General features: G+C 45.1%; 1 protein-coding gene across 2 annotated transcripts in view; it reads right to left on the bottom strand.

Moving 5' to 3' along the window:
• The window catches only part of LOC147897930 (peptidyl-prolyl cis-trans isomerase FKBP16-4, chloroplastic-like), a 45,226-nt gene extending 24,387 nt beyond the window's left edge, over window positions 1-20,839 (bottom strand). Inside the window, exons 1-2 of one of the 2 annotated variants that reach the window (XM_087380578.1) lie at window positions 20,571-20,830; window positions 5,483-5,653 (exon numbers count right to left, since the gene is read on the bottom strand). In XM_087380578.1, the coding sequence (XP_087236704.1) occupies window positions 5,483-5,653; window positions 20,571-20,724 (325 nt within the window). In that variant the 5' untranslated portion in view covers window positions 20,725-20,830. Of the gene's footprint in view, window positions 1-5,482; window positions 5,654-20,570 lie in introns of both variants that reach the window. The other variant, XM_087380579.1, reaches the window with a different exon arrangement.
• Between the last annotated feature and the right edge of the window lie 380 nt (window positions 20,840-21,219).

Here is a 21,219-nt window from a genome sequence, read left to right as displayed (position 1 = left end):
CTGTCTGTCTGTCTATCAATCTGACTGTGTTTTAGATCCATCTTGTTCCTACACTTGTGGACCCATATGAGGATATCACTTGAGGAGGGGTGTCTCAGGATCTGTTGTCTGTCATGTCTTCTATCTCGTCTCTCAGTCTATCAGTCTTTATGTCTGTCTTCTAGTCTTGTCTTTCTATCTTACTCCTAGTGTCCACTTAAGGAGGGTGTTGGAGATAAGTGCACACTAAGTGTACTATTTCCTAGTCTACATTTGTCCAAGTCTAAGTCTAGTCTTTATGTCTTGAGTGTGTGCCATGTGGCACTTCTACAATTATCCCATAAGCACTCTTACTTTATGTCTTGTACTTTGGCCCATATATTCAATGGGTCACATCATTGTAATCTATCAATCTAGCTTGTGTCTTGTCTACACTCTTCTCAAGGTATTTCTAGTCTTTCAGTCTTGTTATTTCATTTCAAGTTTCTAGCTCTAGTTCTTGCTTCCATATTCCAACAGGCAAGAGCAAATCTTGAGGCTCCATGATGCTCAGATCTGTAGGGCCAGATCCCTAACACCGCTACATGAAGAAGGCATGGTTGCCTACCTCTGACTCATATAGAGCAAAGGCACCAAACCCTCTGCCACAAAGGGCTACTCCCTATATCTAGATGAATCCAGGAACATGCCCAAACTCATCCTCCAAAAACACAATACAAAGTGCAGTTTCAATATCATGATAGTCACTCGTAAGGTTGAAAACCATAAACTCCATCACGCATAGCAAGGACTAGCTACAATGACATCCCCATTGACGTCATCAGCGCCCAACAGTGTGTGTAGACCATAGTATAAAATTATGCTCTCACACATACAAATCCACACACCCACACATAAGCATCCATTTATATAAAGGTCTTCGTACGTACTTTTTGTCAGCACTCCAGAGGTGAAGGGCAGACTCAACCATGGAAAAGGCTAGCACTAAAGGAGAAGGCTAATCAGAAAGTAGTCCACATTCTCTTCATTCAAGCTATGGCTGCCTTGTAGACTATATGATTTCATTTTAGTCTCTCTCAGAACGAGCTACTCCCTTTGTCAAAGTGAGAACTCCAAGGCAATGTATGAGCAGCTTGCAACTTTGCCCCTCCCCAATCCCCCATTTCCTAAAACGATAGTAATATCTCTAGTGAGGATACCTTTCACAATTAGGGACAAACATCCAGGAGTATTCAAATAGGAAATTTAAATTGGCAACAAGTTCAACGCTAGGACCAAATCCAAGCAAGCCCCTGTAAAAATAGAGGGTAAAGATACAATTTGAATGGACGAGTTGGACTAATAGGATGAAGATGGCAAAGAAGACAAAGGAAATATCACCTTAATGCACAAATGCTCATCCTCTCAAGTGTCTCACTTTACAAATACAAATTACAAATATGAAAGGGTGCAAGCTCTTTTTGCAAAACAGGGACTATACATTGTATGACTCCAAACAATCCAATTTAGGCAACTCTCTATCGCCAACTCATGTGCAGCCTGTTAGAAAATACCCAACAGAGGGTACACGCAGCGGAAGACTTATAGTAATGCCCAGGAGCTCACACAGTGTGCCGTGTGGGTGTGGAATCACAGACTTCTTTACTTATGTGCATACAATAGGTGTGCAGACTCATCAATAGACAATGAACCAACCAGATAGAGAAACCACCAAAATATATATTTCCGTCCACAATATGGACACAATACAAAAGAGACAGATCCAGAGTCCCACCAATGGTGTGGTCCTCTGATCTTACCACAGGGTCCTTCTCCTATCTGCTGGCTATCTCTAGACTCAAGCCCGCGTGCTCCACCTCGAGCTTCTGTAGACTTTCCATCCAAATCCCTTCCACCTTGCTGTCTTTGCACCAGCCTAGGTGGGCAGCACTCTGAGCTAGGTCTGCAGCTCTACAGCTCTCTTGTCACCTTCTGGATAGAGACCCACAAGTGGCTGATCTGCTGCTCCTTCTGCTCCCTGAAATGCTGCACCAAGTGATGATTGAATGAGGCCCAATGGCCTCTTTGTATAGGCCCCAAGGGGGCTGGCAAAATACCAACCAGCCTGCTACAGACTAGCCGACCAAACTAGCCGACGTTCCCGCCTCTGAACTCGAGCAATCCAGCCGTCACGATCTTCCAGTCGTCCCCCTCATAATGAGTGAACAACCTGGAGTCTTCGAGGCACCATGCTCTGAGGGTCTGTTTCAACCCGTCCTTCCTTTGGCAAGGTCTGCAACCAATGAATATTTCCAGATAACCTGGACCATGAACTCTCGCTGAGTTCTCAAGCAGGTACTCTTCTGGCTTCAGTATTCTTTGTCCATCACTGTCTAGCAATCTGCGTCCAAGATTTGAAGAAGCACCAATACTTCCCCTTCTGCCTTCGAAGAAGGCCAATTCCTTCCAATCTCTTATCACCTGAGACAAATGAAGAGCAGAGTCTCTCCACAGCATGCTATAAAAGCTCAAATGCAGAATATCAAATACATACCAGACTGTTGTGCTGCCTGAATGTTCACTCTGAAAGCAAACTCTCACTGAGGCACCCACCAAGCGCTTGTGTAATCCTGTACTGTCCCCTTCTGAACTCCAGCATCCATCTGACCATAAGACCCCAGGGCCTTCCATGGAATCCACCCTCGTGTCAATGTCAACAGCCACACCTCTGGAAGGTACCAAGCGCTCCATGCTGTCCTTCACCTTCACAAAGGCATCTGACTCCTCGTCGACCCACATCTCTATGTCAGACATCCTCACTGTGATTTCTGGATCAACATATCTGACCTCGGTAACACTCGGTGATGTCACCAGGAACAACTCTTCGATTACCACATTTGCTTTGGCCTTTCCCTCTGAATCTGATTCAGACTCCTTGTTGTTTTTCAGATCCGCCTTTTTCTTTCTGCAGTCCTTTGCAAAATGTCCGGGCGTATCACAATAGAAACACTTCTTCTTGTGCTTTCTCTTCGAAGTCCCCTCGTCGTTAGAGTCGTCTTTCTTGGACTTGCCACTGTTAGGCTTGCCCTTTCCTTTGCCAATGGAATCCTTCACTAGCATCGCCTTGTCATCTTTATCCTCATTGTAGAGCTTCTCCCGAGCTTCCTCCTGGAGCAGTAATGGACACAACTCCTCAAACGTCAGAGGTTTGGTCCTCTGTCCTGCCGTCACAGCCGTAACAAAGCTCTTGAAACTCCGAGGCAGTCTCCTCAGTACCATCAAGGCCAGATGGCATGAGTCTGTCTTCTGACCAATTGCTCCCAGCTGATCCCTCACCACCTTGACCTTCGTCAAATGGCTATGTACCGTATCTCCTTCTTCCATATCAAGATTGTAGAGTTGATGCTGAAGAAGCACAATCCGGGAGGTATTGTCTGTCTCGTACAGATCCTTCAGGGTGGCCCACGCCTCTACTGACGTCTCGGCCAGCTGGATATGCGGAAGAACGGAGTCTGCCATAGTCCCTATGATTATTGCCAGGGCATGGGCATCTCTGTCTTCCCAGGCTTCAAGCTCCTCTCTGTCTACTGCCATGAGTACCTCCCGTTTACTGTCCACCATGTCCTCTGGCTTTGACTCCTCTCCCGTGGTCAGCTTCCACAACTTCCGAGCCACTAAATGACTCTGGATCTTCACTTTCCAGATCGAGTAATTAGTCCCGTCCAGGTTCCCAGACTCTCCAAAGTTAGGAATAGTGAAAGAGAGAAAACTGGAGGAGGAGGAAGGGAAAGCAGGGGCTGAAGAGGCTGTAGAGGTCGACATCTCTGCTGTTTATACCGCACAGCAAAGTCAACCAAACTCAATTTCAGTAAACCAGAACTCTAAACGCACCTGACTGAACCTAAGTCACCCTCCTTCTTGCAAGGGCACAATCCTCCGGTCGTGGAAGTCGATTCCCTAGAGCTTCTGAATCAGGGTCGTCCTTCAGCAAGGTCCCTGCCTTCATTCTCCCACACCTGTGAGCCTCCTACTTGGGCTCTGATACCATGTTAGAAAATACCCAACAGAGGGTACACGCAGCGGAAGACTTATACTAATGCCCAAGAGCTCACACAGTGTGCGGTGTGGGTGTGGAATCACAGACTTCTTTACTTATGTGCATACAATAGGTGTGCAGACTCATCAATAGACAATGAACCAACCAGATAGAGAAACCACCAAAATATATATTTCCATCCACAAATATGGACACAATACAAAAGAGACTGATGCAGAGTCCCACCAATGGTGTGGTCCTCTGATCTTACCACAGGGTCCTTCTCCTATCTGCTCGCTATCTCTAGACTCGAGCCTGCGTGCTCCACCTCGAGCTTCTGTAGACTTTCCGTCCATAGACTCGAGCCCGCGTGCTCCACCTCGAGCTTCTGTAGACTTTCCGTCCAGATCCCTTCCACCTTGCTGTCTTTGCACCAGCCTAGGTGGGCAGCACTCTGAGCTAGGTCTGCAGCTCTACAGCTCTCTTGTCACCTTCTGGATAGAGACCCACAAGTGGCTGATCTGCTGCTCCTTCTGCTCCCTGAAATGCTGCACCAAGTGATGATTGAATGAGACCCAATGGCCTCTTTATATAGGCCCCAAGGGGGCTGGCAAAATACCGACCAGCCTGCTACAGACTGGCCGACCAGTCTGTGGCTGGTCCAGCCCTAAAAGGGCACACCACCCAGGGCTTTTGGCCCAAACTTCCAGGGCCCTTTGGCCCTCCATTCAAGGCAGGGATCCAGCCTATATAAGGCCTGCCTTCTGCCCACTGACAGCCATATTTGCTGCTGCATATCTGGGCCTGCACATCCTGTCATATCTGCACCTCTGCCAGGTCCTCTTCCCAGCCACGTGTCCTGTGCCGTACTCCTGTACATCCTGCTGTCCTGACCCGCCTGTACCGTGCCATCATCAGGGTCTGTTGCAGGCCCTTCACCTGCCCACTACCCTCGCCATGCTGACGCCATCTGCAGGTTCCAATCCTGTGAGGTGCTGCCATGTGGCAGCCCCCTCTCTTTCTTCTCTCTTGGGCACATCCTGCCTTAGGTCTCCCTCCCCCACGCGGAGGTGACCTTTCCAACACAGCCCACATGATAAAAGAATTCAAAGTTGACGAGACCATATTATGTCTTCTTAGACTCAAACTTAAGCATTTTCCATATTAGAACTTTCTCTTTTATGCCAACCACTATGCAAACAATATGCAGACAGTTCTTCTTTCCTTTCTCATTGCACACAGTAATGTCAACCTTGAAAAAGGCTCTTGCAATAACCCTTGGCTAAACATGAAAGGTCTCAACAATTGCGATGCTTGAATATTCCTAGAGCTTACATGGTGAAAATCTTCAATAAAGAAATAAAATATGTATTCATTGCTCAGTCGTTATTCACCAACCCTTGCATGATAATGATGAATTCATGCAAATACAAAGTCTCAAGGACGCTACAAGAGTAAAGGACATAGCAAGGGTATGAATGTGCTTACCCAATAAAGCAGTGGCAATGAAGGCTCCAATAATATTTTCTCGTCGTGTTAAACCTGAAGCAACATGCTGTGCACAAATGATTTTCTTTGAGAAGGAAGCTCTGGCTTGACATGGAATCCGAGAAAAGACTTTGGCGCTTTGCCTTGATTTGTTAGAAATAAGTGCAAGACCTACATAGTAGCCACAAAGCCACGATGGTGAGCCCTAGTCGTTAAAAACCCAACACGTCCTAGCCCAAATCTAACAACTTGCAGAACAGTATTGAATAGTTATTTCAAAATCATGCTTCACAATAGATTATCCATTTCAAGGACCATTTTCATGATTCACTCTTACCATTTTCAAGTAAACAGAACACTTTGCAAAATTTTACTGAATCAAGCAACATTATGCCACCGATAATGAAAAAAAAATCATTGAATCCTGCTTTAATCTTCATGGTATAAAAGCCTAGTGCAAGACCTGACATATTTACCTCCTCAAAACTCTTTCCTTTACTAAAACTCACAATCCCCTAGCTGTAACATGCACAACATCGACTTGCCTATTTCTCATGCATGCAAGTGCTAGCTGCTGAGCTACTAAACAGCACAACGCTTGCATAAATGGCGAGTAAATGAGAGACAAACAGCAATGACAAAAGGATTGCACTCTGCTCCAACCTGCTCCACCATTTCGTTGGAGTGTTGCTAGACTATGGGGTAGGTCCAAACTTTTTACCCATGGCCTACCCTTTGTCTGCCCCCAAAACTCAGCTTCCTTTTGACTCCAGGTTTATGGAGGCTGCCGATAGGTGGTGGATAAAATAGCACAAGGATGGGGTGGCTCCAATCACCTAGGAAATTTTCAAACTAGAGTTCCAAAACAATTTTTGCCTTGAGATGAAGCTTCTAGAGCATGGGATGAGTATAGGTATCTCACGCAGAGGAAATTATCAGTAGCTGACTATATTGATAAATTTCAAGAGACATTTATGAAGATCCCTTGCCCTTTACCTCGCTTGGTTCAAGTCAAAGATTATATACTTGGGCCCCATGATTGCCTATGTTCGACATACGGAACGTTCCAAGAGCCCGTTCTATTCTTTTGCACATATGTAACATGTTTGTGTTTCAACAAGTTTTAAAAGCTTGTACAAGTACCCACTCTAAAATATACCTAGATGAATCCAAGAACATTCCCAAACTCATCCTCTAAAACCACAACATAGTGCAGTTTCAATCTCACGATAGTCACTCATAAGATTGAAAACCATAAACTCCATCACGCATAGCAGGGACTAGCTACTATGACATCCTCACTGACGTCATCAGTGCCCAATAGTGGGTGTAGACCATAGTATAAAAATATGCTCTCACACTACAGCTGCTTGTGACGTCTAGACGATTTCATTTTAGCCTCTCCCAAATGAGAATCTAAATCTAGCTAATAGGGCAACGCACTAATTAAGATAGAAAGAATTATCGCAATACCAGCAGGCCGCAACTTGGACAAAAACCTCACAAGGTGAAACTTGCATGTCCGCTAATATGGCATAAGCATATACCTAGATGAATCCAGGAACATTCCCAAACTCATCCTCTAAAAACACAACATAGTGCAGTTTCAATCTCATGATAGTCACTCATAAGATTGAAAACCATAAACTCCATCACACATAGCAGAGACTAGCTACTATGACATCCCCACTGACGTCATCAGCCCCCAACAGTGGGTGTAGACCATAGTATAAAAATATGCTCTCACACATACAAATCCACACACCCTCACATACTTGGGCATCCATTTATACAAAGTCTTCGTACTGAGTTTTTGTCAGCACTCCGGAGGTGAAGGGCAAACTCAGCCATGATGAAGGCTAGCACTAAAGGAGAAGGCTAATCAAAAAGTAGTCCAAATCTCTTCATTCAAGCTACAACTACTTGTGAACTCTAAAACTCTAAAATCTGTCCTTTTTTCCTATCGAACATACACCCAAATTTTTTTGTTCTTTTAGTACCGCGCTAATATCGAACAGTACACATCATACGCGATTGGACATGTCAACCATGTACTTGGCTTGCATGATAGAATTAAAATGAAAGTCGGGGGAAAATACGCCAACACATTGGATGACGCAATAACAATTGCGTTGAATTACGAGGAAACAAGGGGTAAGGCGAGTGCTTTTGCATGCATGAGAACTCAATTGGTGTTTCCAAAGAAGACGAATTTTTCAAAAAAGTTTGTTGGAGAAGGTGCAGTGCAGCAAACCGGCAATCAAGCCAAGCAGGCTAGGATAACTGGTAGTACGTCACAGCCAAGCCACCATACAGGGGTCTCCTATGGCATCTTGGGCTTGGTCAAAGTCTTTCTTGAGCCGAAGGAGAAAGCAAGGAAAGATGCATTCAACTACATTTGTGGAAGGACTGCTGTCCGAAGAATATCGCATGGCTGAAATAGTAATCTCAGAATGCGATGCAAAGGTGGAAGAGAATCCAAAATGAGGATCTTCAAATTCAACTAGCAGGACCCTCTCTCACGTTAGAAACTGCTTTATTGTGTGTTTTTGTTTCTAAAACCTGCTTTATGGTGTGTTTTATTGTGTTATTTTGTTTCTAAAACCTTAAAAATACAACTTGTGTTTTTGTTTCTAAAAACTTAAGAATACACGTTAGAAACTGCTTATTGTGTGTTTTTATTTCTAAAACCTTAAGGATACACCTTAGTAATATCCTATCAAAACCTACAGCAACAGGGTATTCAAATTTTGCTGGAATGCAAGTAATATAAACGAAGGGGCAAGTTGCCAAGCATAATGTGATTGTATTTTTTGACTCTGCGTCAATGCACAACATTATTAAATCAAAATTGGAAAGAAAATGAAGCTGAAAATCAATCCGTCTACCTATGCCTATAAAGTTTGAATGACGGATTCCAATTGAGGAGAGACTAAAATGAATTCGTTTAGACTTCACAAGCAATTGTAGCTTGAATGAAGAGATTTGGACTACTTTTTGATAAGCCTTCTCCTTTAGTGCTAGCCTTCGTCATGGCTGAGTTTGCCCTTCACCTTCGGAGTGCTGACAGAAACTCAGTACGAAGACTTTGTATAAATGGATGCTCAAGTATGTGTGGGTGTGTGGATTTGTATGTGTGAGAGCATGCTTTTATACTATGGTCTACACCCACTGTTGGGGGCTGATGACGTCAGTGGGGATGTCATAGTAGCTAGTCCCTGTTATGCGTGATGGAGTTTATGGTTTTCAATCTTATGAGTGACTATCGTGAGATTGAAACTGCACTATGTTAAATTTTTAGAGGATAAGTTTGGGAATGTTCCTGGATTCATCTAGGTATATATATGTATGTGCGACTGAAAGGTCACCAACTGGAGATAAGCATCCAAGATTGCGTGGAGAAGCTAGACTTTGAAATGACTAGACTTGCTCATGCAGGTGTAGCTCTTGGGATGGCGTGGCACTCGAAGAAAAATCTTAAGGTGAAGGTGGATTGGCAAAAGCACATCTACAAATTTCAATTGGACGGTCAGCTATACATTCTTCGAGGTGAGAGTATCCTCCTCAAGATGCTTTGATCTCAACTATGTGTTCTAAAGACTCTAGGTGAGTTTTTGTTTCTTTGTTGTGCATCTGTTGAGTCGTGCGTGGATGCACCAACACATTCCTTGACTACCCAAGATGGGGAGATTGCCTCATTAGCCAATCAAATTCTCAAATTTTTTGTTATTTTAAAGATGAATTACCATTTGGGTGACCTCCAAAACGAAATGTTTAACATACAATTGAACTTATTCCTTGGGTAAAACCTATAAATAGAGTGCCTTGTAGGCCGAGCGTTACAAAAGAGGCTAAGATGTGTAGGCAGCTCGAAGAATGCCTCAAGTTGGGGCAGATTAAACCAGTTTCCCACCATTTGCTTCATGGATAATATTGAAGAAAAAGAAAGATGGTATCTTTCAGTTGTGTATCGATTATCATGGGTTGAAGTTTGAACATTATTACTGTTAAGCAAAAACATCGGATGGCAAGAATTGATGATTTGTTGCTAGAATATATCCAATCTTATAAATTAAAATATTTTATAGAACAAGCAAAAGAAGGGAGTTTGTAAGCGAATTCAGACAAAATTATGAGTAAATGAGAAATATAACAAATAAAAGTAATTTAGTAAGCAAAGCTACACTTAGGTTCTTATCAATACCCAAGCATAAGCTGCCATCTCGGTTTCCAAAGATTCCAAGATCTCTCGGATAAACCCAGTGCTTACTAAACTTTGAAATCCCAACCCAAACAACAAAAACTTCGATAGCAAAAAGATAGAAACAAAGCTTAAGAACAGAATAAGAAGTGTGTGTGTGTGTGTGTGTGTGTGATTGCTTGCAAACAAAGTGCATAGCTCATGATGTATATCTGTCTTATATTGAGGTTTCTCTTGATGTATTCCTCATCGTCCTATTCTGGGATGATGATGTTGTAATATAAAGCAACTCAATTTTTCAAACCCCCCCCCCCCAAAAAAAAAAGTGTGTGTGTGTATAGCATACACTAAGATTTTCAGTTGATGTAATTTCGGCTGCCTCGTTTTGAGGTTGCTACTCTTGTAATATAATCAATCAAAAGTTTTCACTAAATTAAAAAAAAATTGTGTGTGTGTGTGTGTGAGAGAGAGAGAGAGAGAGAATTAAATTAAGTTTAATTTCCACCACAACACAACCTAAGGGAGGGGGAAAAGAAACAACAATTACAACAACTAATCCTAACACAAGGGGAATAAAGATAAACCAACAGACATGTGAGAAAACAATGAAACTCCAACCCAAAGAATTTTAGTATGGCCAATGCCTAAGAATGTGACAGCTTTGCGGCCCTTCTTAGGATTTATTTTGTTTTATAGAAGATATATCAAACCATATTATGGCATTGTCTCTCCATTAACTTTGACCTCAGACAGAGTACCTTATGTTTGGGTAAAGAATCCACAAAAAAGCTTTGACACGATAAAGAGAGCAACAGCTCTAGGACCCCTGTTAAGAATTGTTGATCCCTAGAAACCATTTTTTCTAGAGACCAAAGCAAGTGGCATTGCAGTGGGAGCGGTTTTATTGCAAGAAGGGAAGCCAGGGCCTTTGAAAGCAAGGAGCTGTCACCCTCTTAGAAGAATTGGCCAACTCATAAGCAAGAGTTATTGTCACGGGGACCTGAATGTATGAACTGTGACTAACTTTGGCTTAGGGGACTCGCCCAAGAGAAGCGACACTTCCCAGAAGTCCCTAGGTGCTAGGAGCAAGGCAAGGTTTGAAGGGGTCTTAAAGTTAGGCCCAAGGAAACCAATGTTCCATTGGTTAGAAGGGTTAGGATTTAAGTGTGAGGGGCAAACCAATGTTTCATTGGTTTTTGTGGGTTAGAGCATTAATGAGAGGGCCACGTGGCAACCCCTCATGCACACCTACCTTCTTCCTCTCCTTTCAAGGCTACGTGATGTTTTCTCTTGGCTGGCTCCTCTCTCTTTTCGTATGCATCCGAGGTCCTCTCTCTCTAAGGCTCTTTCTCCAAGGCTTCCATACGGCTGTACGGAAGCATTAATTATTGATTGTATGGGCTGTTGCATGGAATCCAAGGCAGACATCCTTTTTGCTGGCTGTACAGAACTTTGTCCTCTATAGGAGGCTGTTTTGGCATAGTGTTGGAGTCCACACCTACCACAACACCTATCACAGGATCACACCAAACAACATGGATGCAACGCATCATGTACCACACTTCCTAGTGACACTTCATTTACTCGGACTCCTGAGTGCGTACTGGTCCATCTTGTCCTCTATGTATGGCTGTTCGGCATAGTGTTGGAGTCCTCGCCTACCACAGCAGCCTCGGTGATTACAGAACGCCCAAAGTCCCTACCAAAGGAGATCTCCCTCAAGGTACTAGAAGGGGCAGCTTTGACAGTGGCTCGAGGTTTCCAACCTCCCACGTCAGTGTCTATGTTGCAGGCAAATGGAACACTTGGCAAGGGCTTGCCCTTGGAAGGTAGGTCGGTCCCCCACCCACCCACAGCCTCACCTAGGCTAGCAGCATGAGGGTCGAGAGGATAGATCTTAGCGGCCTGCTAGACAGCAGCAACCGTCCCAAACCCCAAGGGTGGAACATTCCAAGGGGGCTTGGACCACTATGGACAAGAAGAAGCCAGGCAAGAGGGCGGCGAAGAACCAAAGACGCCGCACCTTCCATCAACAACAAGCGAGTACAGGCCCTCCATCAGCCCCCCCTTCCAAGGGGAAACGAGCAAAGAGAGCCCCCTCGGGACGTTCCCAAACACCTGAGAGAAAGATCTTCGATCTTTTAGTAGACTCCCTTAAGTTAGTGCCCCATAGTTCCCAAGCGACTTCTCACGACCAGGTCATAAGAGAGGTTCCCCTTCCTACCCCTTCGCCCCCCCCCCCCCAAAAAAAAAAAATACCACACCCCTCCTCAGCTACCCCCCGACCGCCCCTTCTCCGTCCCCGCCCTCAATCATTCATCCTCCACATCCTGCATCCCCCCTCCCCAGACCACCCCTCCCCTTCTCTGCAACCCCCCTCGATGCTGTCACAACACCCTCATCACCCACCCTTCGACCATCTCGCCTCCGTTCCCCCCTCCTCCCCCTCTCACCCGTTATCCTACCCTTACCCCCTCTCTCGCCTTCTTCCACTCGGCATCCAGTGCCCTTCCATGCCTAGGCCTCTTGACAAGAGCACAGCTTCAGCTTCAACTTCCTCATCACAACGTCGGCCCAACCCCAAGACTTGGCTTCTATGGAGCCACCACAAACGGCCTCACCATCCTCATAGTCGCCACGACTGAATCCTCACCCAAGACAGCCCCTCCAAACAGAGTTCTAGAGGGTAGGGCCCTAGAACTCATCCTCCAGCCTCGTAAAGGGGGTTCCATTCGAGCAAGTGGTAGCCCCTCCTGTCCTTTTTGGGGTTTAAACCTGGCATCCATAGGCGACGAGTAGTGGAACCCCCCACCCCTTGTCGTTGACATTATGATGCATGACCAGACGTTTAGCATTATGGAGGACTAGTTGGGATAGGCAGGGAAGAAGCCATGGATAACCCCAGCCACACAGCCATTTTTCAACTTGCCTCTTCGCATGATAGATGTGGCATCGACCTTGCAATTGTAGCGATCCACATCTTGGGACTAGAGGATGTAAGCATGCCACACACTAGATGCTAAGCAATGTGTTAGCTGACTAGGAGTGGAGATCTACTTCATGATGCAATGGGCCTTAAAGGTGGGTAGAGAAAGAAAGAAAGAAAGAAAGTTTATTTAAGTCTTCGGAAGACCAATGGGTCTATGAGACTGTGAAAATCCTGATACAACGAGCTGTGGTAGTGGAGCTACTAAACGAGCATCCATACCAATGCAAAATGCAAAATGCAAAGAATGCAAAAATGCAGAATGGCAGTACTAAGTCCTAAGTACAACATAGTCATGTCGATGGTCGACTATATATATCAATCTCAGCATCATCATCAATATCATCATCATCCCCAGCAACAGCAAGATATCAGGATGGATGAGGCAGTGGAGGCATGGAGTCGGCAATAGAGTGTTGTCAGCCACTCAGAGGTGCGGGCCTAGCACGTCTCCTGGTCGTAGCTCTGCGTCTAACCAGGGCTACTGTGACCCCCGTCGATCGGGCTCCGACTCTAAACAAGGAGGGGATGTCTCCAAGTGTGATCTGTGTGTCGACCCTCTGTCTGAGCTGTCGGATCACGGGCTCCGGGTCATGGTCATGTCAATGCCTCGTCTCGTTGGGATCCATGTGATCTAGCTGAAAGAACTCCGTGATAGAGCTCTAAGAGGGATCAACCGAGGAAGAAGTATGCTCATGTCTCCGTGCTCGGGGTATCCTCTCGCGGTGTCTAAGTGCCTCATGAATGAAACTTGCCAAACACCGTTGGTCTGGGTAGGAGAGGAAATGGGCTAAAATCCCATAACTATCTCTGAAGAGGCAGTGGAAACGTCCTCGGATCTCATAGTACACAAGACACCTAAAGATTAAATGCTCCTCTGTCTCAACCTCCTGTATGTCACATAGTGTGCATATGCGCCGCTCCCTGGGTAGTCACTCTGCTCTGCCGCTCTCGATGCGAAGTCTATGTGAAGAGTCTCGGAACTGCCCAAGAGAGATCCTCATCGAGTGGGGTAGGTGAATCTGTGTGTATCCTGGTGGGTCAATGAAACCCTTCGCTGTGATATGTAAGAAGTGATCTCTGTAGAAGCTAAGCTTCACTGGGAGTTCACTCGGTTCCAACCAGGTCCGAAAAGTGTGTAGCTGTAGTAGATCCTCACGGATAACCTGGTTGACCTGGAGAGAATGGAGCATCCGTGCTATACTAGAAGGGAGGTAGTCTATCCATGTGGAGCCCCAGTCGCTCAAACCATCTCTCTGTACGTGCATACCAGTACCTCTGATCTCCTCCTGCTGCAAGTACCATAGAAGAGGATAGAGCTATCCATGGTAGCCTGCTACGCCCCGAGGTATAATCCCCATATTTCCTAACTTGATACAGATATGTGATGACCTGAAATGCAGTATCTAGCTATAAAGGGGGTGACCCAAACTCAGCCTGAATAATCTGGTGAGGAATGGATGACTTACCACGAATCATCTGTGATAGCATGAGAACCTGTAGCCGCTCCACACGGGCCCACTCTGTATCCGACAAGTCTGGCCCCCAACAAGGGCTATCGTACATCCCCGTTGGGCGAGCCAAGGAGTCAAAAAGAAACCCCTTGGTGCGTGGATCCTGAAAGTGTGAGCAGAAGCACTACCTCTCTAGCCTGGCCAATGAGGCATACCCTCTACTCAAGCGTGCCTGCATCGCGGGTCTCATAGTGAAGCTCGGTCCAGAGAAGATAACCCCAAGATAACTGAATGATGAAACTATCTCAACAGATGACCCTGCAAATGTGAACTGCTCCTGACGCATGATGGCTCGAGATGTATTGAAGATCATGACCTTGGTTTTACCCAGGTTGACCTTCAAATCATGAGACTCACAAAAGGACTGTAGTGCGTCTAGGTGTCTCTGAAGCCACTCTGCTGAGAAGACAAGGGAGCCACGTCACCGGACACGTCAGCAGCCGCAAAACGGTTGATTCTTCATCAAGAGCTGCTGCTAGCTCTAATGGGTCCCTCTGTCGACATTATTAAGATCAAGAAGCACATAATTTCAACCTCAGAAATCAAACAACAAAAGCCTACTCCCAAAGCAGGGCCTGGAGATTTGGTCCCCTGCAAAAGGCAGAAGCGGGGGCGTATGCATCTCAATGTCTCATAATTTGGACATGGATTTTACAATCAAAGTCAGCTCATAGGAGGACATGTGGTTTCAATTGGTTAAGGATGGGGTGTCCAGGATTGAGATTCTGAATGATGTCTACACACCAACTTGACGACAATAGAGGCCTACCTTTTCGAGGCGACTCATCAAGTGTCTCCCAGATGTGCACTCATGTATAGACTTCAACAATCTAGAGTTTGAGGAGGACAAGTAGGGTGGAGTCTCTCTTTGAGCAATGCCCCAACAAAGCATAGTACGTGGGAGCAATTCATCTTCATGATTAGCAGCCGAGATCCATGGTGGGAGGCAAAGTTCTTCAGATAGCCTCTGTTCCACCTTTGCCCTTCCTCCTTTGGCCAGAGGCGGCATGATGGCCTGCTAGAGCAACTTGATAGTGGAACCGAATTAATCAATCAATGTGCTGTGCTAGTTTCGTTTGCGGGATGCAAGCAAGGGTGAAGGAGGGAGAGGGAGAGAGCCATCCAAACAACTACTTCCATTCACACAATAAACTGTCCATCCCCCAGAACTGTACACCACCCTCATCCAGATCCCACGTACCTCACTCATACCTGGAAAGCCATGATCCCTCAACCTATAGAAACTTCTCTCCTTTAACTCATTTACATAAACCCTTAACTTAATTTAAACCACTCTTCCCCCCATGGGAACGCGATCCTACCCATTCTCATTTAATTACATATCCTGGCCCCCAACGAACCAATCGACGTGGGACAGGTCCTATCCGGAAGCCCTCGTAAAGCCCCACCTCCCTTTGGACTCCATAGCGGAGGTGGACCTACAAAACAACCCGACACAGCCTCCTACACAATGTCATTAAAACCGCTAACCATTACTACAAAATAAATTTTCACATAACATTTATGAAACAGAATTAATTAATCAACAAGCTATGCTAGTTTCGTATGTGGGATGCAAGCAGGGGTGAAGGAGGGAGAGAGCCATCCAAAAAACTATACTTCCATTCACACGCAACTAACTGTCCATCCCCAAGAACTGCACACCACCCCCATCCCCACATCCCACGTACCTCACTCACACCTGGAAAGCCATCATCCCCAAACCTCTAGACACATCTCCCCTTTAACTCATTTACATACGACCCTTAAAGTAAAACCACTCTACCCCTCCATGGGAGCACGATCCTACCCATTCGCGTTTAATTACATATCTTGGCCCCCAGTAACCCGATCGAAGCGGGACAAGTGCCATCCGGAAGCCCTCGTAAAACCCCACCTTCCTGGACTCCATAGCGGAGGTGGACTTACAAAACAACCCAACACAGCCTCCTACACAGTGTAGACTAAAACCCGCTAACCACCCCTAGTAGTAACAAAATAGATTTACACATAACATTTTCCCCCCAAGTGCAGAGTACGCAGCGCATGCTCAGCAGCTGCATGAGCTCAACCTTCCAAGAGAGGTCCATCATCTTGTATCCAAAGCAAAATGTGAGACACTGCCATCCACTGTAAGAAGCTCATAAAGATAATCAGTACCCTACCAACTCCCACATACATGCTGTCCACCATGAAAGATAGCAAAAATATCAAGAGCTGAACAGAAACACCACCATATAAGGCATCCATCCACACCACACAATGGTTTCCCAACATGGTCCAGGCATAGGCCAACAAGCAAGAGTCTTCTGCCCAAGTTCAATATCAACTCGATACTGTGAAGTACTCATACCCACATGACCATGCATAGCATCCAAACAAACCAGTAAACTCACCCCTCCGCTGGGACTCCACTGAACTCCATTCATCATTAGACTCGCTCACCTCTATATAAGCCATTGAGGTCACCTCCACACACACAGATCCCTGGGACTCACTCAGAACAAATGATCTATAACTAAAGACCTCTCAACAGGCTCCACTGCCTCATCCCTGCAAGCTGCAATACCCTCAACCACATCACCTGAGTCACCAACAAAATCCGAGAGTATACGAGCATCCCCCCCATCTGAACAATGCTCGTAGAAAAGACCTGAAAGACACCCATCCTCAAGCACATCACAACACTGACTGCCATGCATCATGTCCTTAATAAGAGCTTCACCCTCACTCACATCCTTTGCTGAAATATCTGGCACTTCAGCCCCTTCATCCTGCAAACATATATCATCTAGCTTGACTCTCAGCAAAGAGACTCTTGCCTGAGCTTTTTCCACATAAACCTTCATCCCTGAACCTCCGGTTCATTCCAACTAAGATCCTCAATACTCACATTGTCCTAATTTTCATGCACATCCTGTACACCATTATTCACTGCATTACATCCATCTTTCATGCACATTTTCTTTCAAAAACATCATACCTCTGTGCCATTATCAAGCATAGGAAAACAAACATTGCACACACTACATGTGCTTGTATCAACACAATCATCTGCGGAATACCTGTTAAAAGTGCGGTCAATCTTCTCATCCATATAGTGGTTCCAGGTATCATCCACTTCATACACACAATGGCAAGGTAAATTTGCAACGGAGGGTACCTCAAGGACATAACGATCTGCACATCCACTCACAATCCTCAAGCAAAAAACACCAATCAACATCCTGCACCTTATGAACTTCAGCTTGCATATTCACAGGCTAATCCTCATCACAGAAGGGCATATCCAAATGCATACCTAGATTTTCTGCCACATTTCCCTGATACAATTCATAGCTTGTAACTATAGAAGTTTCCCTCAACACCGCATCATGGTTATCCAACTCATAGGGCATCCCTACTTGCAGGCACCCACAAGGCTCCTCTAGCCTCTCATCTGCAGTAGATCCCTGACTCATGGACTCACCAATGTTGGCATCATCCTCACCATCAAACAAGCCATTCAACTGACCAAGATAAACCTCCTCATACTGAGTACATGCATCTGAATATTTGCTCCCAGAAATGTCCTCCATTTCCTGCACTACCCTCAAGAAATTACCAGAGATATCAGCCCAATTTTCCTCGGGCCACTTGTACGAAAGACATGCATGTCGAAAAGCCCGTAAATACCCCTCTCAATGAACACCAACCAGCTCCCAAGCTATCCAAAAAGCATGTATTCACTGTAGGATTTCCACCACCTTACGCATGCATCAATTCACCACCTGTAACCTTCTTTAAAAGCACAGTCAAACAGCCTCAGAAACCTCTGCAAAAGCAACTTTGTAATGGTCCACCAACCATGCAATACACTGTATGTTTTACCCAGCTGCCTTACACATATCCTTGTTTCATCACTGATCAACTTACATGCATCAGAAAAACCTTCCAAGTCACTCAGGTCCACTCTTGAAATCTGCACCTGGGCTGAATCCTGCAGTCAACCTTTGACTTGGTAATGACTTATGGACTGTGTAATGCCTCACTTCAATATCTCCGACTATTCCATCCAACTGTGCCCACATCCAATATCAGGGCATCACAGTGTAAAAAAACCCCGAGTAACACCCAAAAAAATTGAGCTTAAAACCACACAAGAAACATTGTTTTGAATTTTCTTACTTTTTTCCACAAATTCCAGACCTGCAAACTCCCATGAAAAAGCACATATTTCTCCCACAATATATGTCATCCTTTATCTGCAAAGCATATTCCTTCCACGTTCCATGATTCTCCCACCTTTATGTTTCTCCCACAATCCTCCCACTGCAAATATTCTTCCCATCAAATGCCTTTACCCATCTCTGTACACAAAAATGGATAACCTTCTACCTTCTCATCTTTTGTGTCTTTCTTGCATCGTCCCTCTATGTATACCACTCAAGCTCTCCAAAGTCAGATTTATCCCTTGCTAACGCACCTGCCCATCGGGTGTACAGCCCGCCACTCCTCGATAGCCTCTATCACCACTTTCTACGAGTATAATGTTTTGCGTGACAAACATTGACTGACAAGTTCTAAAGGTTCGCACCCTACACAGGACACTCCTCTCTTACAGCATACACATCCCATCCATCGTTCTGTATTTTCACAACTACGAAGTGCGACTATCTAAGCGCATGACCTGGTACAGCTCCCTCCATGACCACAGGCTTACCCGGCGTATCCACCAAAATGAAACCAAATTAATTAATCAACGTGCTGTGCTAGTTTCGTATGCACTGCATAAAGCTCTTTCACATAGACCTGAGAGACACAATAAATGGCAAGGATTTTCAGGGACTGCAATGCTAGTCTAACCTTATAGGAGAGGGCGCGATGGACTATCACACCGCACATGCTTATATCTAGATGAATCCAAGAGCATGCGCATACCCATTCTCCAAAAACATAGTGCAGTCTTAACCTTGCAAGAGTGTGAGAGTCAGCCACACGGTTGAAAACCATAAACCACATTACATATAACCAGAACAATTATGACATCGCCATAATGGCTAGTTCTGGGTGTAGACAATTCTATTAAGCTCTCACTCTCTCTCCCCCCAAACATCCCTTTATGCAAAGGTCTTAGTACTGAGTCTCTGGCATAATTCTGGAGGTAAAGGAAAACTCAGCTGCGATGAACGCTACAGGAGAAGGCTAATTACAAAAGTGGTCCACATTGCCCTTCATCAAGATAAAACTATTTATGAGAAAAATGGACTGTTATTGTTGCACAGACTATTATGAGTCTTAGTACTGAGTCTCTCTCTGAATTCTGAAGGTGAAGGGAAAACTCAGCTGTAATGAACGCTACAGGAGAAGGCTAACTACAAAAGTGGTCCACATTGTCCATCAAGATACAACTATCTAGGAAGAAAAAATGGACTGTTATTGCTGCACAGACTATACTGTGGTAGTCCACAAAAATCTAGTGCATGCATGAGATTCTTCAACCCAGTAATTAAAGTGCCCTGTACAAGTGTTCCAAAAGAGAGATGTTTGGCAAATTTCATGCAACAGTATAAATACCGAGCACCTTCTTATTTCACGTTCATGACACGAAGCCCTCTCTATTATTAAGTGGAAATGGGATAATTACAGCACTCCAACGATCCTGCTTTTGAAGAGTTCTTTCAATATCAATTTATACAAATATCCTTTCATCCACTTTCCTTATTGCTTTGTGCAATGAAATGTTTCAGGAAAGATTGTATTCGAGGGTACTTTTCTCTAATGAGGGTATTCACATAAACGTCTTCAAAGACCCCTCATATAGAACACAAGGGGGAGCTCGAACATGTCTTACATATAATGCCTTGACTGGATCTCTTCAGTATTTATGTAGGTTGCAAAGGGGTTTACATGAAGACAAGCTCTGTTCTTTCAGTATTACTAGCAACTTGAAAGCAAAAAACTTTATCGATAGCTCTGTGGATGTTTGCTAAGTAGGCTTTGGGGGGGAAGATGCCAGAAACTGTAATAGGAATTAAATTGCTAGTCGGTACTTTGTCTGCACTTTGACCTCCCCCCTGATTAAGAGACTACACCTTGACGCGAAGTAAGAAACAGCAGGAGCGCGAGTTAAAGGGCAGGCAGGATCATGCAAGCCTCGTGCTTGCGATACTAGCTTGGATTGCGATGTCACGCTTCATGTGAGAGGGTGAAGCTCTTCTCATACTACATATTTGGCGAACATATGACGAGCAAGTGTTCTCCAAATCATGGCTTTCTACAGAATCCTTTTTGTCAATGCCAGGATAGTCATGAGTCGTAAACAAACTAGCTATACAACTCAAAGCGATGGGAAAGCGGAATCTACATTGCCAAGTGTGAAGATGAACTGAGGACTTGAGTACATACCTGAGAAGTGATTGGACGAAGAAAGGAGGAATTGGTGAGGAGGAGCCATAGTTGCTACCATAGCTTTCAGTATGAGCGGGGTGTGGATAACGTGCAATCTTCCCCCGGCCACTACTCGTTTTTGTGTGTATTTGTGTTGCCTACATGTATGCATATGTTTAGGTGTGTCTTAGTCCAAGCTTGCGGACTTTAACCTCCACGGTTGTAACCCACTACCCCAAGCTCTTCTCCTCCAAGCTACGACTTGAGAGCATTTCCTAAGCTCTTCTCCTCAAAGCTACCATGTGTCCAAAACTCGTCCCTCTTTTCAAATTCAAGAATAGATTCCACGAAGTTCTCTTTTTACTAGCTCCCTACTCACCATGTTAATGCTCCTTTTTGGCCTTGTTAAGGGACTATGGAGAGATGGTTGGCCCTATGATAGAATAGCATCTATCCCCCACAGCAAAGCACCGAGTAGTTTTTGCACGAAGCATACCTTGGAGCACAACAGAAGGCAGCTTCCATACCTAGCACCTGCACCGGGGTCAATGGTCAACCAAGGGGTGAGGAGAAAAGACCGTTAATAGTAGCCTTGTCATGCCTTGTCGTATTGAGTCAAACTGTAAAGGCCTCCCCCATGTGACCCCTATAAGCATTTGATTGGTGC

This window comes from Dipteris shenzhenensis, chromosome 10 (assembly GCF_047967505.1).
Source record: "Dipteris shenzhenensis isolate YYH24624 ecotype China chromosome 10, Dip_SZ_1.0, whole genome shotgun sequence".
NCBI classification, from domain to species: Eukaryota; Viridiplantae; Streptophyta; class Polypodiopsida; order Gleicheniales; family Dipteridaceae; genus Dipteris; species Dipteris shenzhenensis.
Note: the sequence above shows the minus strand (reverse complement) of the source record. Positions and strands in the feature narration are given on the sequence as shown.